The 26,351-nt window shown below is 45.4% G+C and overlaps 1 protein-coding gene across 1 annotated transcript in view; it reads right to left on the bottom strand.

Moving 5' to 3' along the window:
* Nucleotides 1-26,351, bottom strand: part of TXNRD1 (thioredoxin reductase 1) — a 67,934-nt gene that overhangs the window by 19,638 nt on the left and 21,945 nt on the right. The window contains exons 3-12 of the mRNA XM_030214705.1: nucleotides 24,917-24,989; nucleotides 23,966-24,085; nucleotides 18,794-18,936; nucleotides 18,568-18,683; nucleotides 14,941-15,166; nucleotides 11,012-11,101; nucleotides 8,237-8,313; nucleotides 5,309-5,465; nucleotides 2,878-2,985; nucleotides 2,316-2,411 (exon numbers count right to left, since the gene is read on the bottom strand). Coding sequence (XP_030070565.1) covers nucleotides 2,316-2,411; nucleotides 2,878-2,985; nucleotides 5,309-5,465; nucleotides 8,237-8,313; nucleotides 11,012-11,101; nucleotides 14,941-15,166; nucleotides 18,568-18,683; nucleotides 18,794-18,936; nucleotides 23,966-24,085; nucleotides 24,917-24,989 — 1,206 coding nt within the window. The remainder of the gene's footprint in view (nucleotides 1-2,315; nucleotides 2,412-2,877; nucleotides 2,986-5,308; nucleotides 5,466-8,236; nucleotides 8,314-11,011; nucleotides 11,102-14,940; nucleotides 15,167-18,567; nucleotides 18,684-18,793; nucleotides 18,937-23,965; nucleotides 24,086-24,916; nucleotides 24,990-26,351) is intronic.

The raw sequence follows: 26,351 nt of genomic DNA on the forward strand, positions 1-26,351 counted from the left end.
ACTGCCCAGTTAGCGCCACATGGTAGAAAATAAAAAAATATTTTCTGCTGCGTGTAAAAAATGGAATTATCGGCCAGGGCACGCGTTAACCAGGCGGTAGTTTCAAATTGACGCACGTTGGGCGCATGTAGGCGCCTTAGTAAAAGGGCTCCCCAGTGAGGTAATAAACCAGACTAGCTACTTTATGTGGGTATGGGTGGTGCATGGGCAGGACTGGGGCAGTGCAGAGGAGTGGCCTGACAGCGACAGGTGGAACAGTACCACAGCGGCGTTCTGTGGTTCACTGCCACCTGGGGCAGATTGCTGCTGCGCACCCCCCCCCCCCTCGGCTGCAGGGCAAAACGGCACCCCCCCCCCCCCCCCACTGACCCAGTCCCCACCTGTCTACCAGCTCCATCCACCCGGCACCTCGCGCGACTCTGCACTGCTGTAAAAGAAGAAAATCGCCTCGTCGGCCCTTCCCTCACTCTGTCCCGCCCTCGAGGAAATAGGACGTTATATCAGAGGGCGGGACAGAGTGAGGGAAGGGCCAACGAGGCGATTTTCTTCTTTTATAGCAGTGCAGAATCGCGTGAGGTGCCGGGTGGACGGAGCTGGTAGGGACTCGCCAGCAGAGTGCCCCCCCCCACCTGTCAACACCCAGGGCGGACCGCCCCCACCGCCCCGCCCTTGATAGGCCACTGCAGTACCATGCACTTCTTGCAATGACTGTTGATAGCACAGTTCTACTTACCACCACCTGAAGAGCAGCTATTGGTGCAGCTGCATTATGAAGAGTCTGGTGGCAAAGCTGCTGTCAGAAGAAGTTTTGTGGTGGTGCCCCCCCCCTCCCCATTATCGTGGTCGCCATTGGGCCTGGGAGGGATCAGTTTCCCTTCTGCTCTCACCCGAGACTGTGCCAACATCCAAAATAGGGTTGGTAGTGGTAGTCTCATGGTACCTGAGGGGAGGAGGGGAAGGGAGGCCTCTAGGGGGAGGTGCTTATGCTGTGGTGGGGGGCAGCACTTTAGATTTCGGGAGACAGGATTTGAGCCAGGGGGATGGGATCACAGAGGCATAGGGGGGTTGCCACTTCAAAAATTCTTTGTGCTTTTCTGTATTTATTTTAGAGTGGGCTTGTACCCAGCATTACATGAAGTGGGAGCATCCATGCTATCTGCCACTGCAATCAACAGGGTAGTAAATGCACCCCTCCCCCCTGAATTTACTGAATAGTGTTTGCACTTACCATGCACAATTTTTTTTGCCTAATGCACAGTAAGTACAAAACCGTAATCACATTTTATAATCAGGCTACTGGTTTGCTGATTCTTATAGTTCACTAGATAGGATAGAAGTTTGGTTAATGGGCAAGGTTCACTATGAGCCAGTCTCTTTCAAAGAAATGTCCTGATAAATCCTGACAGAATCATGCCGGTTTACAGTTTGTGTAGCTCTTAAATAGGGAATTTCATCTTGACCATTAGAATCCTTACGTCCACTTGACTTTGACCTGATAAATGCCGGTTGACCCTCGTATGTAGCTACAGAAGTCACTTACAAGACACACAATTTTCTCAGTTCAGGGTCCTCAGTTATAGAATTCCCTCCCAGTTTACCTTCGCCTGCAGACCAGGGCCGCTGACAGGGGGGGCAAGGGGGAAAACTTCCCCGGGTTCTCTCTCTCTCCTGCTCCTGATGTGACCTGGGTGATCGCATCCTGACAGGAGCAGGAGAGAAAACTCCGGTGCCGGGTCCCCCTTCCATTGCCTGCCAAGCAGCTGCTGGGCCCTCAGGCTGTGCATGCTCGGTTTTGAAACCGAGCATGCGCGACGTGAGAGAAAAGCAGCAGAAGGGGCAGACAAATTGGCAGAGGAAAGACCAGTGCTGGAGGAAGACCTCTTCTGCTGGTGGGGTCCTCGGGATCCCCGCCAGCCAAGGTACTTGCAGTTCCAGTGGCAATCCTAGGGAGGGCGGCGGCAGCAGTGATCCTGGGGCGGGGGCAGTAACGGCGATCCTGGGGGGTGGGGCAGCAGCCCTGCCCCAGGTCTGCCTCAGTTTCTCTGCGGCCCTGCTGCAGACTTTCTTAGATGAAGGCAGATCTTAAGACTTATCTATTCCCAGACACTTCATTCTTATCAGCGAGCCTGAAGCACCCCTTTTGCTTTTCCCCTACCTGCTATCCTATTGATACTGTAGTTTCACCCCTCCCACCCTTCTCTAGTCACGTTATGTCTTCACAACAGTTTTTATCCTTTCTATGTTCAGATTGTAAGCCGCTCTGAAGGTCTCCCGTAGGGCAGCATGGGAAAACTTAAATAAACTTGGAAACTTACATTGTCTTTTATGTTGCAGATAATCTTTGCATAGCACTTGTTGTTGTCTCTTGAAGGAACAGTCCACTCCAGAGGCCAAAAGTAACTATGGTAAACCTGATAATGAAGGAAAACGAGAAGCATCTATTTATACAACCTGAGGAAAAAATGTGATGCACTGCACCTTAATAATTACAATTCTACCAACGTTCATTTTTTTTGGAGACAAGCGTCCTTTCCCCTTCTGAAATCAGAGATGTGCATCCATATTTTGGCCCCTCTCTAGTCCCACCCAAAACGTGCCCAGACCACGCCCCCTCACCATAAGAACGTACCATAGCTTTAGATGTCCATATTTTGGCTTTATAAAAGCAGGATTTGGACGTCCATGCCATATGGATGTCTAAATGCCAGTTTTCAGATGTCCAAAACACAAACAGAGTTTCTAAAATAAGGGCCAAAGAAAGAAAATGCTGGAGGCTCACGAGTAACGGCTGGCTGATGACAGATTGAGAAGGAGAAAGATTTCAAAGGGACGTGAAAACAAAGTGCTAGAAAGTACCATCAATGTAAAAGCACTAACCTCTATGTTTTCTTCCCCATACTTCAGCAAGGCTTTCTCTTCCGACAAACCACAGGCACCGTATTCTAATGGAGTGAACACAGTTGTTGGAACCGCGTCATAATCACACTGTTTAGGGGATAAAAGTTTTAAAAATTCAGAATCCACCATGCGAGTGCTATTGAAAATTTACATTATTTAAGTGGTCATTTGGTGCCATGTTAGCATATGTGCTTTCTTTTAATAAATGAAGCAGATGAAGACATAGGGCTACATTCAGTATATGGTGCCGAAAAATCAGCGCTGAACGGTATTCTATAAAGGGTGCTCCGAGAGGGGGCCTATAGATCAATGTGTAGTGCCGGAATCCGCGCCATACTTTGGGTGCTTGTGTGTAAATTAGGTGCGAATCTACCGCATTCTGTAACACTGCGGGCAAATTCTAGGAATGCCTCCAACCCACCCATGCCCCTCCCGTGGCTACACCCTGTTTTCAGATCTGCGCAGAAAAATTTACATGTGCATCTTTATAGAATCCCAGCTAGGAAGATACACACGTAAATTCTAATTTGTACCAATTAACCGACAATTCATTGTTAGCACCCAATTAATGGCACTAATTGGCTCATTATCCAATTAAATTGTGCGCATAAATTGGGTGGATGTCCAAATTTGCAAGGCAATTTTGAACGCCATATACAGAATTTACTACTGTGCATGAACGCATGAGAATCAACATTCTACTGTGACAACCAGCAACATCCCTTTTATAGACTATCCAGGAGAAGAAATGATTTATGCTGTAAATATTTTCAAATATTCCCACTAATTCGGGGGGGGGGGCCCTTTTACCAAGCTGTGGGAAAAAGGGCCCTGCGCGATTGCGGCGGGGGCCATTTTTCCCGTGCCCCAGGGCCCTTTTTAATGCAGTGGGTAAAAAGACCCCAGGCACACATGGCCAACTCTTACCACATGGCCATGTGATGGAGAGCTCCCTCCACCACCCACTGGGGTGGCAATAAGGGCTCCTGCGTTAACCCGGCGGTAACCAGGCACCGTGTGGCGATGCCCAATTACCACCGGGTTATCGCCACGCATGCCATTTCCGGGGGTTTTCTTTTCCCCCCGGAAATGGCGCACGCACATGGTGGGACTACCGCCGGCAGCCATGTTGGGCCAGCGGTAGTCCCAAAAGAACAAGCGGTAAGCCCGTTCTGTAAAAGGGCCCCTCAGAGCGAGAGAAAGAGGATCTCTAGCGTAATAAAATATTCTCATCTATTATTTCAGCTCAGTTCCATCAAGATGTCAAATATGTAGGAGAGTTTTTTTATTTCATACTAGGCACATTGTGAAATCACTCAAGAAGCTGCAAATAATGCTGTACTAACGTTAATAACACCAAAAAAGTGAAAAGGATTATTCGTGGGTCATTTACTAACAGTGGGCTCCTTTTACTAACGCACGTAATGGATTTAGCGTGCTCTAATCGTTAGCACGTCTCAGTAAAAGGATCCCAGTGTGCACTAATGCTAACTCTATGAACTTGTGTTAATTGCCATAGGACCCATTGCATAAAAATGCCCAATAAACATTAGCATTCATTAACTGTTAGTAAACGAACCCCCTCAATGAGTCTAAACTCCTCAATTGAAGAAGAGGGGGAATCTTACTCTGCTGCTTTTAACACAAAATGATTGGCTTGGTTTATACAATTTTACCAGTTGTACATAAGGGAAGAAATTTTTGTGCAAATTTAAGAGAGCAGGTGTTCTCTCTTCTACAATCAGTTAATCACATGTTTCATGAAAGAAAGAACACCCACAGACTATTTTTTTCCTGGTGTAACTGAGAAATAGTCTTCTTATAGTCATTGACACAGTTTGGAATAGTTCTGAACAGAGTCGGCCCAAGGCAAGATGCCGCCTGAGGCAGAGCTAGCATGCTGCCCCCCCCCCCCCCCCCCCGGGCGTTTTACCTCGTCACAGTGAGGTTCCAAACCCAGCAGTGATTCCCATACGCTACCCTGCCGCCACCGGCACCTGCCTCTTCTCTTTACTGCGGCTACCTGAGCGAAACAGGAAGTTACTTCAGGCGGCCGCAGTAAAGGGAAGAGGCGGGTGCCGGCGGAGGTAGGGCAGCGTATGGGAATCGCTGTGGCTGCTGGGTTTGGAACGTCACCGTGAAGAGGTAATACGCTGTGAATCCGCCCCTCAAGATGCCGCTCCTGCAGAGTGCTGCCTGAGGCCCCCGCCTCAAGTGGCCTAATGATCGGGCCGCCCCTGGTTCTGAAGGTTTTTATGAACAGAGCTATCCACCGATTGCCGTGCACTCTTCCACCGTTCCTGACTGAATTCAATAAACTTGTTTTGTGACATATTCCCTAAAACACTCTAGAACTGATTTATCAAAGATTTCTTGTCTTAGTTTAATGATATCTGTGTCATTTTTGTACCTTTAAGGTTGATCCTGCATAGAGCCTTCGTGCCAGCAATCTACCTGCTTGGATTGCCACTGGTGTGAGTTCCAGTTTACCCTCCAACACATCGCCAATGGCATAGATGTACGGCACATTGGTTTGTTCTTCATCATTAACAGGGATTTTTCCTGTTCTGCAATTAAATATGTTAAAATGGTTACAAAGCTGCAGTACCCCCCCAGGAAAATCTGATAACCTACCTGGGGACTGAGCATTCAGGGGACAGTACTAATTACATATGGGACCCCCCTGCAATAAAGTATAGGGGCCCGATGTGCAAAGCTTACCGGGCTGTTAATGTTTGTTGTAGACTGGTCGTAGTTAGATTAAAGCAAACATTATTTAGCCAGTAATGCACAAAGGGGGTTTCTCTAATGTGTGCCATCAGCAACTACTGAAAACCTATGCAAATGCATTGCAAGGAGCTCATTAGTATTAAAATGAGCAATCCAAGTGATGCATAGACAATTCCGGGCACGGAGCACCTACCTTTGATGTACAAAATTTTACAGCAGGTCCTAGACCTGTTGTTATGGGAAACAGTCTGCTTGCACTGTATAGTAGTGTAAGCAGACTGCCCCCATAAGGTAGGTGCTCAAGTGCACAAACCCCCCCCCCAACCTCCCCCTCCTGAAATTCCTGGTATCCCTTATGGTCCAGTGGACCGCCTCCTGACCCCCTCCCAGTGCCTCCCCACGCCTCCCGACCCCTAGCACAAAAAGCCCCTGGTGGTCCAGTGGACCCTGATCCCCTCGCATCCCTTCTCAAACCCCGCCCCCCCCGTGCCGCCCAACCCCCGGCAAAAAAATCCCTAGTGGTCCAGTGGACCCCGACACCCTGACCCCCCCACTCCCTCCTGACCCGCCCCCATTCCCTCCTGACCCGCCCAAGCAAGAACTGACCTGGTGGTCTAGTGACCCCCCCCCCCCACCATCTGTACCTTGAAAATGATGGAGGCAGGAGGGCTGAGGAAACACCTCCTCTCTCCTGCCTCTGGGCCCGCCCTGTTCAAAATAGCAGCACCCAGCCCTGCCTTGTGCATTCTGGGATGCACTGGGTGGCGCTAAAGCACCCTATAAGGTTATGCACAGTTATGCAAATTAGTCCGATGCTTTGCCCCAAGAATATTCATTGTAAAAATTGTGAAAATCAGATCTGTTTATTGCATTCAAGGACTGGAGTCCTCCATCCTTTGCTTGGAGCAGACTGCATAGAGCTGTTCTATTACCCAGTTCCAAGGAGACTTTCAGGCTCATTTTCGAAAGAGAAGGATGCCCATCTTTCGACACAAATCAGAAGATTGGGGTCCTTCTCACAGGGTCATCCAAATCAGTATAATCAAAAGCCGATTTTGGACGTCCACAACTGCTTTCCGTCGCAGGGACGGCCAAAGTTCCCGGGGACGTGTCTGAGGCGTAGTGAAGGTGGGACTTGGGCGTGCCTAACACGTGGATGTCCTTGACCCATAATGGAAAAAAAGGGCGTCCCTGATGAGCACTTGGACGACTTTACCTGGTCCTGTTTTTCTTACGACCAAGCCACAAAAAGGTGCCCGAACTGACCAGATGACCAATAGAAGGAATCGGGGATGACCTCCCCTTACTCCCCCAATGGTCAGTAGCCCCCTCTCACCCTCAAAAAAAATTTAAAAAATGTTTTTTGCCAGCCTCTATGCCAGCCTCAAATATCATACTCAGGTCCATGACAGCAGTATGCAGGTCCCTGAAGCAGTTTTAGTGGGTACTGCAGTACACTTCAGGCAGGTGGAACCAGGCCCAACCCCCCCTACCTGTTACATTTGTGGTGGTAAATGTGAGTCCTCCAAAACCCACCAGAAACCCACTGTACCCACATCTAGGTGCCCCCCTTCACCCGTAAGGGCTATGGTAGTGGTGTACAGTTGTGAGTAGTGGGTTTTGGGGGGGGGGGGGTTGGGGGCTCAGCACACAAGGCAAGGGAGCTAAGTACCTGGGAACAATTTCTGAAGTCCACTGCAGTGCCCCCTAGGGTGCCCGGTTGGTGTCCTTGCATGTCAGGGGGACCATTGCACTATGAATGCTGGCTCCTCCCACGACCAAAGGGCTTGCGCATTTGGTCGTTTCTGAGATGGACATCCTTGGTTTCCATTATCGCCGAAACTCAGAAACGATCATCTCTAAGGACGACCTAAATTTCAAGACTTGGGCGTCCCCGACCGTATTATCGAAACAAAAGATGGACGTCCATCTTGTTTCGGCCCCTCCATCGGGATGTTTTGCGAGGACATCCTCGGCGAAACTTGGGCGTCCCTTTCGATTATGCCCCTCTTTATGGCCAGTCCTGATTTTGAACTTACATTTATTTTATTTATTTATTTATTTATTTATGTGGTATTTGTAGTCACTGATTCTACCAGTGGCGTAGCCACAGGTGGGCCTGGGTGGGCCAGGGTCCACCGACTTAGGGTTCATGCCCACCCAACAGTAGCACACATTTAGTGGTAGCTGGTGGAGATCCCAAGCTATATCAGCTGAAGACTTCCCCCTGATGGTAAGCCAAGATGTAAAGAAGCATTTTCTCGCCAGCTGAGATTTTTTTTGGTGCTGGTGGGGGAGAACACTTGGTGCCCACCCACTTCTTGCCTAGGCCCACCCAAAATCTGTTGTCTGGCTACGCCCCTGGATTCTACATATTGAAATCAGAATTGTAGCGATCAGAATGTATCAGGATGGGGTTTATCAGAAATCCAGAATTTGCCCAAAATCTTCCTCTTGAAACTGGGTAACTTGGCAGTGGTGTGCATGTTGTATTATTGAGAGCTAAAACTGTCTTGCTCATTTTGTTTGGTCTCCTCCATTTTCAGTAATGGAGCATTACAATAGTACATCAGAAAAGCATAGTCAAAGCATAGATGAGTTGGCTTACTTTTCATTGATCTTCACCCCAGCTATGTCTAGACCAATATTTCTTGTGCAAGGGTCTCTTCCTATTGCTAGCAACACCTGCAAAACATCAATGATTCTATGAGCAATTGTGCGCATTGTTTAAAAAATTGTGGATAAACAAGGTTGTAGATGTCCATTTCTTTTGGTTACCTTCAGTGGTCCCATTCTTCCCAGTAAGCAGGAAAGTTACCATGAGGCATAGAAACGTGAGATCAAAATGAAGGAAAACCTGAACTACAAGTTACAAAATTTCATGGAAGGCAAGATGAAATACCCTCACCAACGTGGTAATTTTATAAGGGAACTGATAATGCGGAACAGCATTTAACCTACTCAAGCTGTTTTGCTGTTGTAACTTTACGCGTTTGCTTAGCCAGTCAGCGAATTGAATATCATTGCTAACCAACTAAGTTGCAGCTCTGCTCGAGCTCCACTCCTAACCTAAATAGTTAAGGAATGGCCAGTTACTGGCAATATTCAGTGGCTCTACTCGCTTACATGCCACTGCATATTGGCAGCAGGCCAGCTCAGAGAGGTTTAACCTGGTTAAGCCCCTTTGAATATTGGACCCTTTAAAAGGCAAACAGGTGTATATGTTTCCTTTGTAAAATAAAAATATTCATATATAGCTTGAAAAGCTTTGGGGTCTTTTACTAAAGATTAGTACACGTTATCTGTAGCAGGGCCCATAGGAATAAAATGGATCCTTTGGTACATAACACATGTTAATCTTTAGTAAAAGTCCTCCTTATTTATAACATAGAGAGTTTAGGCCATCAAATTTAAGAAGCTCAAAAAAGCTGCAATTCATAGCATATCCTTCTGCTTCGCCTTAAATATCATCATCAGATCAAACTTCTCTAAAGTAAAAACGTTTACATATCAAAAGTGATTTCAAAAATCAATAAAAAAACAGCCTTTGTATAATTTTAAATTTGTATAATAAACAAAAATACTTACCCCCCCCCCTCCCCCGTTTACTAAGCCGCATTACTGAATGGGCTGTATCAGCATTAGTGCACGGCTGAGTAAACAGGGAGATTAGTTTCAGATCATGATAATCATAAGCAGAGGGCAGTGGTGTAACTAGTTACACAATTTTGGGTGTGCATGAGAACCCCTACCCCGCCTAGTATTTCTCTATCTCTCTTCCCCTCCCATCGCAGGCAATTTAGCATCTCTCAAATCCCCCAGTACTTTTCCAGCAGTGAGTAGACTCATCTACTGATCACCGGCTCCACAGTCTTCCCTCTGATGCAACTTCCTGTTTCCACATAGGCGGGACCATGTCAAAGTAAAAGCTGGGGAGGCTGCACTGCAGTATATATGAGTCACTACTCACTGCTAGCAAAGACTGAAGTGTTTAAGAGTTACAAGGGTGTGTGGGGGGGGGGGGGGGGGAGCTTGAGAAATGTTGGATCACCTACAGGGGAAGGGAGGGAGAGATGCCGGGAGTCTTCAGCTGGCGGGGTTTGGGACCAACACAATCATGTTTCAAGCAGTGGGGGTAGACTGTGTAAGAAGTCTTAGAGAGCCAGTGGAAACAAATGCTTTGAAAAGAGAGTGGATAACCTGCTGAAGATTGGAAGCTCTGTAAAAAGATTTATTAGATTGTAAGCCGCCCTGAAGTTATCTCAAAGGGCGAGATAGTAAACCAATAAATTAACTAGATTATTGAATCGATCTTCCCCTAAAGAAGAGTGTTTACTGCTCGAAACACAATTTTATTAGAATTGGTGGCTTTTATAAAATGAGCACACAACATATGTGCCTATATGCTTTGACAGCCTAGGTCTCCATCAGGAATCTAAAAAAACAATATATATAAAACCATAAATTCTAAGTAAAAATATCAAATACAACATAACACTCAAATTAAAATAAAAAAGAAAACAACTAAGGAGCAAATAAAACATGAAAATGCTTATTTATTTTAATTTGAGTGTTATGTTGTATTTGATATTTTTACTTAGAATTTATGTTTTTATGTATATTGTTTTTTAGACTCCTGATGAAGGCCTAGGTGCCAAAACACGAGTCATGTCAAGTCTTGGCAGCAACACCTTGATTTCCTAGTCATTGTGTGGTCGTTCCTTCCGCTGTTCCTTGTTTCTGTTGTACTTCTGTTGTACTGGGCGGAAGACTGTTCTTTTTTGTACTTTGGTTTGCCAGCCTAAGGGCCTTGTTTACTAAGTCGCGCTATAGACACGCTAGCATTTTTAGTGTGTGCTAACGCTAAAGACACCCACAGGAATATATGGGTATCTCCAGCGTTAGCTAGTGCACCTTAGTAAATAGGCATGCTAGAAAATTGCCCTCCGCATTGATACTTTATCTTTTTGTGCCTCAGTTTCCTAAGCTATAATTAAAAATCATTTATAATAATAATGAGACAAATGACAAACATGCCATGCACTCAAGGGAATAATAGAAGTTTATTCCATGTAATTTTAAATAACATGTCAACTGTGAATTGTGAAGGGAAACTACAAACTCATTCAGACATCAGAAGGGTGACAGAAGAGACAGGCATCTGACGGTGTGCATGTCCCTTGTAATTGTGTGGTCTCTCCACAATTGCCCTCACTATTCTTTTGTTACTTTGAGAAGATAAACAGGCTGTTAAAACTGTGTCCTATATATGAATAATATAAAACTGGATGCAGAACATGGAAACGCTCAAAACAGCAATACTGTCCTCTAGTGTTTTCTAGAATTTTTGCACATCATTTTATTGATGAAAGGAACCACTCACCGTATTGTACTCCTCGGTGATTTGACAGCCATCTGTAGACTCCGCTGTCACCTTTAGTTTTCCTGGAATTCCCTCCTCAATTTGTTCAATCTGTAATATTTAAACAAAGATATTTAATTTTCCATGAAGCATGCAGCAATAAAACATGAAACATTTCTACAGATAAACTGCTCTGGTGTAATATGAGATTACTAAAACAAATACATTTCTAAGAGTACAACACATTGAGCTGCTCTGAGTCCATACTGATTATTCATCTATATTACCTTTACTTATACAGGATACTACGATTGTTGTCAATGCAGCAAATGGCAGGATGAGATATGGGGCCCAGCATAGTGGCTCGGTGGCAGGTAAGGTGCAGCGGACTTTGATCCTGGGGAACTGGGTTCGATTCCCACTGCAGCTCCTTGTGACTCTGGGCAGTCACTTAACCCTCCATTGCCCCAGGTACAAATAAGTACCTGTATATACTATGTAAACCGCTTTGAATGCAGTTGCAAAATCCTCAGAAAGGCGGTATATTAAGTCCCATTTCCCTTTCCCTATTTGAGATTCTACATGGAATGTTGCTGTTGCTACTATTTCAGATTCTGGAATGTTACTACTATTTGAAGATTCTACATGGAATGCTGCTGTTGCTACTATTTGAGATTCTGGAATGTTACTACTATTTGAAGATTCTGGGGAACTGGGTTTGATTCTCACTGTAGCTCCTTGGGACTCTGGGCAAGTCACTCAACCCTCCATTGCCCCAGGTACAAATAAGTACCTGTATATTCTATGTAAACCGGTTTGAATATAGCAAGGTGGTATATCAAGTCCCATTCCCCTTTCCACTTTCCTTTCTCTCCCTCCGAAGGGGGTGCTGTAGAGGCAACGCTCACAACCTCTACAAGGAAGAAAGTTTAATCCTTATGCAATTTGGTTGGACTTAGGGCTTCTAGAAGGAGATAAGGAGTATGGCCTCCTGCTGAGCAACCCCACAGGTAGTGGCAAATGGTAATACATGGCATCCTAGACCAGTAGAGGCTGGTTTCAATTAAGATAGATACCCAAAAGCAGGAAAAAGGTGCCAAGTCAAAAAAATGAGAAAAGCTGGCTGAAGTTTGTTTGAGAAGCCTACAAATTCCTGAATACAGAGCCAGGCCTCTGCACAAAGGGAGCAATAAGCATTCTCCCTTTATATGTGGTTGTAGAGACATGCTTAATAAAATCCCTCAAAAATTATTTCTGTTCTTAAATACAATTCTGTGGTTATTCAATAGCAGGGCTGTGCCCTGCCATATAGAGTCCCCAGTTCAATCCAAGTAGATCTAGTAGAATCACTAAAAAAGAAGTATGAGAAACAGATCTATCGAATCACTAAAAATGAGTAACATAGTAGATGATGACAGAAAAGACCTGTACAGTTCATCCAGTCTGCCCAACAAGATAAATTCATTACACATGGTATGTGATACTTCATATGTATACCTGACCCTGATTTGTCCTTGCCATTTTCAGGGCACAGACCATAGAAATCTGCCCAGCACTGTCCTTGTTCTAAAATTTCTGAAGTTAACGTGAAGTCCCTGAAAAGCTACACTCCAGCTCACCCAAATCTATTCAGCCACGATCAGGGCACCTCCACCACCTCCCGCGGGAGGGCATTCCAAGAATCTACCACCCTCTCTGGTTGGGGGACCATAATAACTTCTACATCATATTCACGTCGAAATTAGCAAGGGAGCAGTGAAAAAAAATCATTTTTTCTGGCTCATATGATGGTGTCAAAATTTGCTATGTAGGCAGAATTAAGCCTGTTTTGCAGGAAGCGCTATCAACAAATTAAGCAGAAGACAATGGGAAGGGATCCGTCTTGGAGGTAACCTAGCTGAGGAAAGACACGTGAGTGCCCACACAGCAATTTCAGAAAATGTTGAGTAACGTGCTACTTATTCTCCTAGATGTTTTCTGCTCTCCTCTTCAGTCCCTCCCAAACAGCGTCGTTCCTTTTCTTCTCCTCTCTCAGGTACCTCAGGTCTGCCTGTGTACCTCTCTTTTCGCCATTTCTTCCTCTGCATAAATCCCCAGATTTTTTTTCTCCCAGTGTTTACACAGGGTCACATAGCTCCTCATCTCTGCAGCAATACTGTCTACTGTTCCTTCCCAGCCCTTTGCTCATCTACTCTTGCTTCCCTTCTCATTGCCTCTTCTCTGCATGAGGAAGAGAGAGTCCCTCTTCCTCCTCTGCCTTCTTTCACCTGCTCCTCCCGTCTTGGCTTTTTTTCCCCCTTCCTCTTCTTCACACAGCTCTTCCCTGCTCAGCCACTTCACTCTTTACTACTGTACAACATGAGCAATGGCAAGAAGGAGCAAAGCAGATAGGAAGCCCCCTCTCTCTCAGAATCATGCTCCCACCTCCTCCACCATTTCTTGACTATCTGTCTACTGCACTAAAAGCCAGTAAACCAACAGTAGGGTAAGAGCAACCGTGAAAAGCAAAGAAGCACTTCCTGTACTTCTCTGCAGCCAATACAATCTGAAGCTATTGCCTTCCACCACTGGATTTTGGCACCTGGGCCCCTGGACTTGTAGACCAGAGAATACATATCAGAGGGTTCTACATGGTCTTTGGGCTGAATACATCATAAACGCTACCACTACCTATTTGTGTATTCTTCTTGTGTAGTCTACTTTATGGTTCTTCATCGCCCTTGGACGCAGAACCACCTAGACGGCTGCAATACTGACTCCAATGTATGCAAAATTGTTTAATGTACATTCATTAGAGACGCCTGTAAATCCAACCTGTTTGCAGCCCTTGAGGATTGAAAGTGAATATCGCCGATGTATTTGACTGTATTATTTATTATTGCAAACTTCTTTGGTTCATACTTTTGTGCAAGAAGGGCAGTATACAAGTGTAAATTAATATAATAATCAAACATATAAACGGCGAGTGACCGTACTCACTCGCAAATGCGCAGTAGACTTCCCTCTCTGTCCCGTCCCCGCATCAATACATGATGACGAGGGGGGGGGCAGGACAGAGAGGGAAACTGCACGAAGGGGAGGGAACCGCCGAGGTCGCCACCGCTCCCCCTCCCCCCCAGAGTCGCCGCCGCCGCCACCCCTCCACCCGGCCCGTCTCTTCGCTATTCAACTTACATCTCCGGAGCAGGCAGATCAGCTGAACTGCTGTTGGCCTTCCTTCCCTGCCTGTGTCCCGCCCTCGCTGACGTTACATCACACGAGGGCAGGACACAGGCAGAGAAGGAAGGCCGACGGGAGCTCAGCTGATCTGCCTGCTCCGGAGATGTAAGTTGAATAGCGAAGAGGCGACTTGGGGGGGGGGGGTACTGGCGCAGCGAACTCGGGGGGGGGTACCGGCAGTGGCGACCTCGGGGGGGGGAGGGGCCAGCGGCGACCTCAGAGGGAGGGGCCAGCGGCGACCTCGGGGGGAGGGGGCAGCGGCGACCCAATAGCCCGTTTTAACGGGCTCAACGGCTAGTAGTAATATAGAGGACAAAAGGCTTCAATTCCAGCCACTATGTACAGCATCAGGAAGTGAACAGCTGTAAATTATCTACATGTTGATGATCACTTTTTCAACAATCTTAAGCTACATATCCCTATAACGAGTCATAATTTCACTTACAGTAGAAGGGAAGGGGTGAAAGGCAACAATCTTTGTTAGACTTGAATTTCAGTTGATGGTAACATGCACAACAATTAAACAAAACTTCGCTGGATTCTGAAAGGATCTACCCTGGCTAAAGGAGCACTGGAAATATGAACAATGATTGCCATACTGGATCTTTCCAACAATCAAGAGATAATAACCCACAACAGTATTAAAGTGTAGGAATGGAAACTCATCTAAATATGTAATTGTATTTATGAATGCTTCTATAATCAAGAAATTTCCAAAACACTCAACTGACCTTGGTTGGCACAAACTGCTTTAAAAACTTCACCCCATGTTCTTCCATATATTCACCAATCCTGTTGGCCATTTGCTGGTCAAAGCCTCTCAGAAGAACGGATCGCACCATCACAGTGACATCCAGTCCCAGACCAACAAGGAACCCTGCACATTCCAGTGCCACATAAGAAGCTCCAACCACAAGGGTCTTTCCCGGACAGTAGGGAAGTGAAAAAAGGTCATCACTGGCAAAGAGAGAAGATCAGAACTCAATACCACAGCAAGAATTGTATAAATGAGGCATCATAGTTGAAGAAATCATTGTTTGCATATAATAGGCTTCCAGATATACTAGTGAAGAATGAAGGAGAATAGAATTGTTTATACATATAAAATATTTTACTCTTAATACACAGAAAATCTATTCAGAGGTTTGCATTCATGTTGAAAATCAGCCTCTTCTCTGCATGAGGAAGAGAGAGTCCCTCTTCCTCCTCTGCCTTCTTTCACCTGCTCCTCCCGTCTTGGTAGAACAGTTATAGTCAGAGATAAATTTAGAACCAATTGACTGGATAATTAAAAGAACGTGTTTGTATAGCGGTGGGGGCTTTCTGGATAAGTGTCTTATCTGGGACCATCTGTGAATTTTCAGTGGCATTGTCCCCTAAATTCTAGAAATGGCTCTTTAAATTGTGCATGCAAATTTGGGCACACAGCCAATTTGCACATACAATTTAACTGAATGAGCCAATTAGTGCTGATAATTGGGCCCTATCAATTAAAATCTACATGTGTAAAATTTATGTACCCGGTTCTGCGTGCAACTTTTACATGTGGAACAAAAAAAGAGGCTTGGCCATGGGAAAGTCACGGGCAGATCAGGGGCATTCCTGCAGTTTATTTATTTATTTCTTGCATTTGTACCCCACATTTTCCCACCTATTTGCAGGCTCAATGTGGCTTACATAGTACCGTCAAAGGCGTTTGCCCAGTTGGTGGTTAACAAATACAAAGTTGTATAGTGATCGTATGAGGTATAAGTGGAGGGTCGGAATGGATGAAGATTGCGTGTTGTCCTGTTTGATCATAGTCATGCTGTGTTGGTGAAGATGGTTACATGGGGTCATTGGGGTAGGCCTTTTTGAAGAGGTTGGTGTTTAGTGATTTCCTGAAGTTCAAGTGGTCGTGGATTGTTTTCACAGCTTTTGGGAGCCCATTCCATAGTTGTGCGCTTATGTAAGAGAAGCCGGCTGCATAGGTTTAGGCGCATTGTTATAGAATAGGGGGGATCCACGCCTAATTTAGGCAAGAGGATTTACACCAAGGTTTTGTTGGTGTAAATGGTCATGCTTGAATGCAGTGGCGGTTCCCAGTGCTATGCACTATTCTATAAATGGTGTCTAACTTTGGGGGTCTTTTATTAAGGCATGCTAGCATTTTTTAGTGCGTGCTAAAAACAGGCACGTGCTAAACACTAGAGACGCCCATAGGAATACACTGGTGTCTCTAGCGTGTGCCTATTTTTAGCATACGCTAGAAACGCTAGTGAGCCTTAGTAAAAGACCCCCTTTGAGCACGGTTTATAGAATAGCACTTAGAATTTTTCAGCACCGCTATTTCAGCTTTAACAGAATTTAGTCCTATATGGATATTCAGTGATATTCAGCCACTGTCCAGATAGCTACACAGTAGCACCAGTCAACACTGAATACCAGCTCCTGTAGTCAGTGGCACTGAATACGTGGACAAGTTAAACCCTGCAGCCAGCTTTTAAAACAAATGCTGACTGCGGCATCTGAATATTGACTCAAATATGTCGTAGTGACTCTGGAATTTTACCATGTGCACACAATGCATAAGGACATGTGCCTGGAACTGAAGTTTTGCATACAAAGAATAACTAGCATTGTGCACAGCATGAATAACTAAGGCACAATACAGATTTGGAAAAAAACGTTGTATATATCTGCAAAAAAAAAAAAATGGCAGAACTGAACCTATTTCTGTTAAACAGAAAAGATTTACTTGACCTAAAGCATATTCAAGCCAACATGCATGGCTCTAAGAAGAAAAACTAAAACAAAATCTTTAATCTTCTGAAAGAGATAATTTTAAAAGGCATTTCTGTGTGTAAAACTGTGCAGCCTTTTAAAGATTGCCCAGACTATATGAATATATATACCCCCGGATTCTATATAGCACGCCTAGTGATCCACGCCAAAATCCAAGCGTATTCTATAACAATATGCGTAACTTAATTGGCTTAACTGGCATGGAGGAGTAGCCTAGTGGTTAGTGCAGCAGACTTTGATCCTAGGGAACTGGGTTCGATTCCCACTGCAGCTCCTTGTAACTCTGGGAAAGTCACTTAACCCTCCAATGCCCCAGGTACAAAATAAGTACTTGAATATATGTAAACTGCTTTGAATGTAGTTGCAAAAACCACAGAAAGACAGTATATCAAGTGCCATTCCCTTTCCCTAATCAGCACTGGTAACAGCTCTTACCCAAGCAATAATTACAATTTACGTGCACAACTCACTAAGTGTATTCTATAACACAGTGCGCCTAACTTCTAATGTGCATAGCCAAAAAGGGGCATGGTTACAGCCATGGAAATGGGTGTGTTTCATGAGCATTCCGAAATGAAGGCGTGTATAATGTGCCTACATCTACGCAATGGGATTTAGGCCACATTTTCATTAGCGTAAATGGAGGTGCATAGTTTTAGGCGCTGAGATATCAACTAAGCACATTCTATATGCTGCGCCTAAATCTAGGCACCGCTTATAGAATAAGCTTAGTCAGCATTGATTTCCACGCTGATTTTTTTAGGCACCATATACAGAATCTCCCCCAAAGCCTGTATTTGCACAAATTTAGACAAACTACATGGAGGTGTTTTGGGGGGGCAGGGTTTGGGAGAGATTAGCATGAATGCCTGTAAAGTAAGTCAGAAAACTTCTGCGACCTAAACAGCCGATATAAACATCTGGGGACTTTCTGTGGGGTCATTTTCAAAGGGAAAGTAAACGGGTGTAATTTAGGCACATATCTGCTGCACAATTTAGGTGGTCTTCAAGTGCTCATCTCCAAAGCCGCCGAGAGGGGGGGGGCAGGGGGGACAAAATTCCCCTGGCACGGCCCTCCAAGGGGGGCCCAGTGCCGCAGTCCCACCCGCCCTCCGTCGTCGACCGTCTGCCCCCTGCGTTGAAATCGCAGTCTCACCTCCGTGAAAGCAGCGCTGCAGGCAGCAGAACGCCTCCCTTCGGCCCTCCTTCCCTCCCTGTGTCCTCCCCTCATCTGACATAACGTCCCAAAGCGGGACACAAGGAGGGAAGGAGGGCCGAAGGGAGGCGCTCTGCTGCCTTCAGTGCTGCTTTCACGGAGGTGAGACTGCGATTTCAATGCAGGGGGCCTGGCCCGGTGGTGGATGGAGGGGGGGAGCGGCGGCGGCGACCTCGGGGGGGGGGGGTGGAGGGAGGAGCAGTGGCTGCAGCGATCTCAGGGGCGGGGGGAGCGGTGGTGACCTCGGAGGGGTGGAGGGGGTAGCGGGGCAGCAGGGGCGGGGCCCTGGGGGCGGCCTTGCCCTGGGCCCAGCCCAGTCTTTTGGCGGCCCTGCTCATCTCGTAAATATATATCTCACCTGGTAATGCAGTACTCTTTATCTCCAGGGACACCCAAATACCGAGGCCTCTCACCCGTGGCAATAAGAAATCGCTCAGCTGTGAAAGACTTCTCTTTTCCTATTTTATTGGTTGACTGTAAATAAAGTAATGAAATCATGTTATCTGAATGACTCTTGTTCTGTGAAGAGAAGCTTTTTCAGTTCAAAAGAAACAGCAAAATGTTAACTGCCTGGATGACCATACCTTAATTCTGTGTGGTCCAACAAAAACTCCAAAACCATTCTCATATTTGACCCTATTTTCCAGGAGAGCTACTCGATAGTTCCAGTTTAATGAGCCAATGTAGTTCTGAACCTCTTCAGTCATCACCTCCCAGTCATGATTCACTGTGCGGGGAAAAACAAGAGGACATTCAACTGCTTATCTGGTTATCTTTAATTTACACAAATGATTTGGTACTGCTTAAAGCACAAGCCAGCAAAAGTGAGAATGTACAGTGGAGGAATGGCCTAGCGGTTAGAGCACCGGTCTTGACATCCAGAGGTGGCCGGTTCAAATCCTGCTGCTGCTCCTTGCGCTCATGGGTAATTCACTTAGGGGCCCTTTTACTAAGCCGAATAAGCATCTACATGTGCCCAATGCGGGCCACAATGGAGTTACCACATGACTATCGCATTGCTCTTGCGGTAATTTCATTTTTTGGTGCGCGTCTGATACGCACATCTGAAAAATATTTTTTATTTTCAGGCGCGCATAACAGACGCGTGCCAAGTGGCATTTGGCGCACGTAGGTCATTACCACCCGGTTACCGTGTGAGTCTTTACCGCTAGGTGAATGGCTGGTGGTAAGGTCTCAGACCCGAAATGGACACGCGGCAATTTTCATTTTGCCACACGTCTATTTTCAGCCAAAACAAAAAAGGCCTTTTTTACAGGCGTGCTAAAAAATGGATCGGCGCATGCCCAAAACCCGCACCTACACTACTGCAAGCCATTTTTCAGCATGCCTTTGTAAAAGGACCCCTTAACTCTCTATTGCCTCAAGTACAACATTAGATTGTGGGCCCTCCAGGGAAATACCCAATGTACCTGAATGTAACTCACCTTGAGCTACTACTGAAAAAGGTGTGAACAAAATCCAAATAAGCCAACTCTATATGACAGTATATCTTCAAGTGCTCCATCACAATCTGTAGACAATTTAGATAAAAGGACATTCCTGAAAGGGTAGAATATGATTGCAATGTTCTTAGAGGACTGACTCATCTGGTTGTTGTACTTTGCACCAGAGGAGTAAGCCACAGGTGGACCTGAGTGAGCCGTGGCCCTCCCACTTTGGATTCAGACCCATCCAGTCAATGGCAGTGGCACAGGCTAATGACAGGAGAGCTGGAGGCAATGTCAGTATCTGCACTGCCTAGTACTCACCCAGACACCACCAAAAAATCAGTCCTGCCTACGCTAATCTTATAATTTTGCCATAACATAACCTCAAAGCTATTGGCCCAACCAGAGACTGCAAGATCATGAATAGGAGAAAATAACTTTTCTAAATAAGGGAAGGATTTAATTGGGACAGTTATGAGTGCACGTGCTCATGATGGTTTCAGTTTTCCAGAGTTCTCATCTCAACCCAGCTAGGCTACTTCAACACTACTGAAAGTTATAAGGCTGCTCAAAAGTAAATACCAATAAGTAACCCAACGGGGAAAACCTACAATTAAAAGAGCAAATTTCATGCAAGAATTTGAACCTGCCAAGACAGTGGAAGATAGCTAAGGTTGAGCACAGGAAGGTCCTCGCATGCAGTTACAAAGGCAAAAGAACTTCAGTAGACAGTGGGAGGGAAATGAAATTAGAGAATGCAAAGCTTAGCAGGGCTTTGAAAGACATTCAAATTACAAATCATTGATTTGGGAAAAACAGAGGAATAATCAACAATTAGATCATGCAGAGAGCGAAATAAACTCAATAGAAGTGTCAGCATCCCTTGGGAGGATGCCGAGGATAATGGAAGAAAAACAGCCTATAACATAAAATTAGAAGGTAATGAAAATAAGCCTAGGAAAAAACATATTTTACTATTCAACATACCAGAAAGAACAAAGAAAGAAAATGTAATCACATTTGCCTTTAATACTGTCCATGGACTACACAGGGATAGTAGAAGCAGTAACCTTAGTCTACTGTCTCCATTTTACACGTCAAGAAGCCACTTTGAATAGTTACAGGACAATGATTTGATAACTTGAAAAAACGGCACAGGTTATAAAAGAATTCCTTGCTTTGCTCACCAAACTAAGCTTAATTTGTCCAAGAATGTCATAATTAATGTGAACAACATGGAACACCCTGCAATAAATCCTTATAAAATACATTTTGTGATACGATGTATTTGTTGGTCTAAGAAAAGTTTTTAAACTGCTATTTTTGGGAAAGGCGTTTTCTATATCTTTTCAAAGAATAGGAAAAAGGAGTCTCAAAGAGAGCTACCAAAATCTCTCCCCCCCCCCCCCATTTGTTTCAAAGTGGCCAATGATCCTGCCAGTGGAGATGAGTGTAATCCACCGAAAATAATGATGTCCATGGTACCCACTTGGATAGGTCTGCTCAGGGCCATGCCAACACAGTAAGAGCGGTAAGTGCCACAGGGGGGGCGCCTGCCTTCAAGGGCGCCGCGCCGTAGTTGCATAAAAAAACCCTTATTCCTCCACTCCATCCCCGATTCCACGGCGCTTTAAATTTACCTTGCTCTGCCTCCGACATCTGCGCAGCATCAGTGAAAGCGCTGCCTGACGTCTCTCCACCAGCCTTCCCTTCGCTTGTTCGTTCCCTCTGTGTCCCGCCCTCAAGGAAATGACTTCAGAAGAAGGCGGGACACAGAGGGAACGAATGAGCGAAGGGAAGGCTGGTGGAGAGACGTCAGACAGGCAGCGCTTTCACTGATGCTGCGCAGACGTCGGAGGGGGAGAGAGGTAAATTTAAAGCACCGTGGAATCGGGGCGCGCACGCGCGCACACCAACTGATGATAGTCTGCAGGGGGGCACCTGCCTTCAAGGGCGCCGCGCCGTAGTTGTATGAAAAAAAAAACCCTTATTCCTCCACTCCATCCCCGATTCCCCGGCGCTTTAAATTTACCTCGCTCCGCCTCCGACATCTGCGCGTCAGTGAAAGCGCTGCCTGACGTCTCTCCACCAGCCTTCCCTTCGCTTGTTCGTTCCCTCTGTGTCCCGCCTTCTTCTGAAGTCATTTCCTTGAGGGCGGGATACAGAGGGAACGAACGAGCGAAGGGAAGGCTGGTGGAGAGACGTCAGACAGGCAGCGCTTTCACTGATGCTGCGCAGACGTCGGAGGCGGAGAGAGGTAAATTTAAAGCGCCGTGGAATCAGGGCGCGCACGCACGCACACCAACTGATGATAGTCTGCAGGGGGGGCGCCAACTGATGGTCTGCAGGGGGCGCCAGAGACCCTAGGCACGGCCCTGGGTCTGCTCTAAGTATCATCTTATAAATACATTTGGCAAGTAGTAAGACAAGCAAAGCACTAGCCGCCTGTTTAAATAAAGAGGGTTTTACAGAAATCTATGGGACCTTATTCCCCTCTACTTTCAAGAGAAAACGAAGCCTTACTAGCACAATAACCGCTATTATAATTCTTCTTCTTTTGTAGCCGACACAGAGGGGCATAATTGAACGGAAACGTCTATCTCCATGGGCGTTTATCTCCGAGAACGGGTCCGTGAAGGGGCGGACCGAACCGTATTTTCGAAAAAAAATAGACGTCCATGTTTTATTCGACAATTTGTGAGCTGGGCGTTTTTGTTTTTCAGCGATAATGGAAAATGAAAGCGCCCGGCTCAAAAACGAATAAATCCAAGGCATTTGTTCGTGGGAGGGGCCAGGATTCGTAGTGCACTGGTCCCCCTCACATGCCAGGACACCAACTGGGCACCCAAGGGGGCACTTTTACAAAAAAAAAAAAAAAGGTAAAAGAGCTCCCAGGTGCATAGCACCCTTCCCTTGTGTGTTGAGCCCCCCAAATCCCCCTCAAAACCCACTGCTGACACCATTACTATAGCCCTAAGGGGTGAAGGGGGGCACCTACATGTGGGTACAGTGGGTTTGGGGGGGCGGTTTGGAGGGCTCCCATTTACCAGCACAAGTGTAACAGGTGGGGGGGGGGATGGGCCTGGGTCTACCTGCCTGACGTCCACTGCACCCCCTAATAACTGCTCCAGTGACCTGCATAGTGCTGCCAGGGAGGTGGGTATGACATTTGAGGGTGAAAATAAAAAGTTGTAAAATGGCATATTTTGTGGTGGGAGGGGGTTAGTGACCACTGGGGGAGTCAGGGGAGGTCATCCCTGATTCCCTCTGGTGGTCATCTGGTCATTTAGGGCACTTTTTGGGGCCCTATTCGTGGAAAAACAGGGTCCAGGAAAAGTGCCCTAAATTCTCGCTAAAAACGCATATTTTTTTTTCCATTATCGGCGAAAGGCGCCTATCTCTGATCGGCCGATAACCACGCCCCAGTTCCACCTTCACCACGCCTTTGACACGCCCCCATCAACTTTGTCCGCATCCGCGACGGAGTGCAGTTGAAAACGTCCAAATTCGGCTTTCGATTATACCGCTTTATTCGTTTTTGTGAGATAAACGTCTATCTCCCGATTTGGGTCGCAATATAGGCGTTTTTCTTTTTCAATTATAAGCTGGGCAGGGTACAAAGTTCAAATCGCTTAGGTGACTGGTTAAATGCTGGTCCATGAAGAAAGCACATACTCAGTAGGGTTCTTGAAAATAAAGTTGTGTCTGGGGTCCTGGTATTTCTGACATGGACACAGTCTGATTTATTTACTAAGAAGTTGTAAACTGCTAGATGGCAACTGTTGTTTCCGATATACTCTCTCCTAAGCAAGGTAAGAATTGGTATTTATTTATTTATTTGTTGCATTTGTATCCCACATTTTCCCACCTATTTGCAGGCTCAATGTGGCTTACAATGTTCCGTCATGACATTCGCCATTCCAGATTAAAAGATACAATTGGTATTACATAAAGAACATGGGTAACATAATAGAATTAAGCAATCAGTTATAGAAAGAAAACATTCAGAGTAACAGGAAAGTGAAGATGCGATACAGATCTTATTGTGGATCATTGTGGTATGCCTTGTTGAAGAGATAAGACTTCAGTGATTTACGAAAGTTGATTAGGTCGTATATTGTCGTATAATGTCTACAAAGTTTGTGGATGGGTGGGTAGGTGGGTGAGTGTGCATGTATGTGGGGAAGGGAAGGCTGTGGGTGTGGGGGTGTGTGGGGTTATGCGTGTTTAATTACATAGCCCATCTTTAGGCTGCATGCAATTGGTCGTGTACAAATGCAGAATGTTTTCCTTTGTTCTACACAGTACCTCTTTCGTCGACCTTCCATCCATATTTGCGTGAATCTTGCAGGGCTTGTCCTAGTAGAGCTGTCTGGTGCATCAGTTTTTTGGGAATACAGCCCACGTTTACACAAGTGCCTCCAAGCCCTGGAAAATACAAAAACTTTTAAGTACCAATACAATATCTTTTCTCCAAAATCAGAATCAAGAAAAACATTGCTGTATACTTCAAAATAGATAACAGCATCTGCCTGAAGTGAAAACAAAAGTCCAGAGATATTTGTCCATAATATCTCCATTTTTTCTCTGTATCCCCTCACCTCCATTTTCTCCCTCCTTATATCCTCACCTACCACTTAGCAGCACTCCCAAACAACACTGAAACTTTGCTGGCCTTAGAACTTAGTATAACTCTTTGGCCAATAGGGTCTGCTGCAGTAATGATAGTCACCTTCCTCTACTGCAAAGGATGAGGAATCGTTTCACTGTCTCCAGTGGCGTACCAAGGGGGGGCGGTGGGGGCGGTCCGCCCCGGGTGCACGCTGCTGGGGGGGGGTCCTGCGTGCTGGTCAGCATCGTTCATTTCCATGGTCCCTCTGCCCCGGAACAGGAAGTAACCTCTTCTGGGGGCAGAGGGAGCATGGAAACGAATGACACTGACCGGCGCGCGGCACCCCCCCCAGTGGCGTGCACCCGGGGGGGGTTCTTTCGCCAGGGTGGGGGGGTGTCCCTTCGCCGGGGGGGTTGCGCTGCACGGAGGGGGGGCGCATTGGCGATCCGCCCCGGGTGTCAGCGCCTCTCGGAACGCCACTGACTGTCTCATGACACTTTAATCTGTCTGTAAAACTGTCTCATCCATGAATAATGTCCATATGCTTTTATATCATTCTGGTCCAGCAAATCATCTAATGAAGCACAATGACTTATATTTGCATAGGCCTGACGGGAGTACTGATTCATCATTCTGTATGGACTCACCCCATCTGGTTCCGAGAGGAGTTGGGGTGACATAATCCAGTACCAGGACCTTCTTATCATACTTTGCAGCCTCCTAAAAAAAGAAATTAAAAAGAAGAAATATAAAAAATACAATGTAGTACTTCGAAAACAACAAACATGATATCAGAGAATCTACCAAATTTACCTTCTGATGGGATACAAGATTTGTCTGCTTTATTGGAGGAATCTTTGTCGGAGATTGAATTAAGAAGAACTTTAATTGTGTCCTTCATATTTGAACAGGACTTGAATGCTCTAATGAGATTATATTTTAAAAATTCAACTATGCTCTTTTGTGGTCAAAAGATATGGATATTTCCGGACGTGGTAAAAACAACACAGGATAGGAGGAAAAAATTCCTGACTTTTAGAGAAGAAGTTAAAAGTATTGGAGCTAAATTTTTGCTTGCTTATCCTTGTAAGTGTTGTGTTAAATATCTAGGAAACAAATATGTCTTTTTCGATCCTGATCAATTAGAAAATTTTTTGAATGCAAAACGAATAATTAACTAGCTGGTAAATTGTTAATGAAGGAATAACTGATTAAGATATAGAAAAGATGGAACTTCTGGACAGGCCTATTTACCTTAAAATGTATATTATTTGGATATCTCCTCAATTCCTATCTTCCCCTCCCCCTCCACTATATTGTGGTCTAAGAAGTATATATGTATTATGTTTTTCTTTTTTTACTGGTTGGAATTTTATCCAACATTTAATGATTTTTTTTCTTTCGTATTACCAATGCAAGTTGTCTTGTATAAAACAAAATAAATGCAATAAAAAAAATACGATGTAGTACATAAGCAGGTTAAGATCAGGGCCCTTATAGACTCCAATGTATATTAACTGCTGATTTATTTGTAAATCAAAACTGCTGCCAAGTTTACAATATCAGTCATGTTAGGTCAGGTGAATCACTTTACAGTGTAACACCCTCTTATTATCCCTGAACTAACCGAGTAATAACAGGTTCTCTCCTAGTTGTCTGTCATAGGCTTTCCCTTTTTCTGTGAATTAATAACTAGGATAAAAAAAACATACTAGAAACGTGAGTAGGACAGGTGGGATATGAAATCACAGTGCTACAGAATGAAGTAAAGACATTTTGTAGCATAGAGATGCAGCAACACTTCATGTTGCTTAGTGTCCTTCTTTGTGAAGAGAAATTTGCATATGGTTATGATTAATACCCAATGGAAGGGTAGCTTGAGAAATGCTTAATGATTTCGTAATTTGCTCTGGATTCACCAAAATTACAAGTGACCCAAATTGGCTTGATACTCTACAGGAAACTTAGAGGCCCCTTTTACTACCCCGCGGTGCGTGCTAAGGTGTCCTGTGGTAGTTTTCAGATCGGTGCGCGCTTCCCATTAGCGCTGAGGGTGTGTTTGGGGGCTTAGAGTAGGCGTGC

Source organism: Microcaecilia unicolor, chromosome 9, assembly GCF_901765095.1.
Source record: "Microcaecilia unicolor chromosome 9, aMicUni1.1, whole genome shotgun sequence".
In the NCBI taxonomy this organism is placed as follows: domain Eukaryota; kingdom Metazoa; phylum Chordata; class Amphibia; order Gymnophiona; family Siphonopidae; genus Microcaecilia; species Microcaecilia unicolor.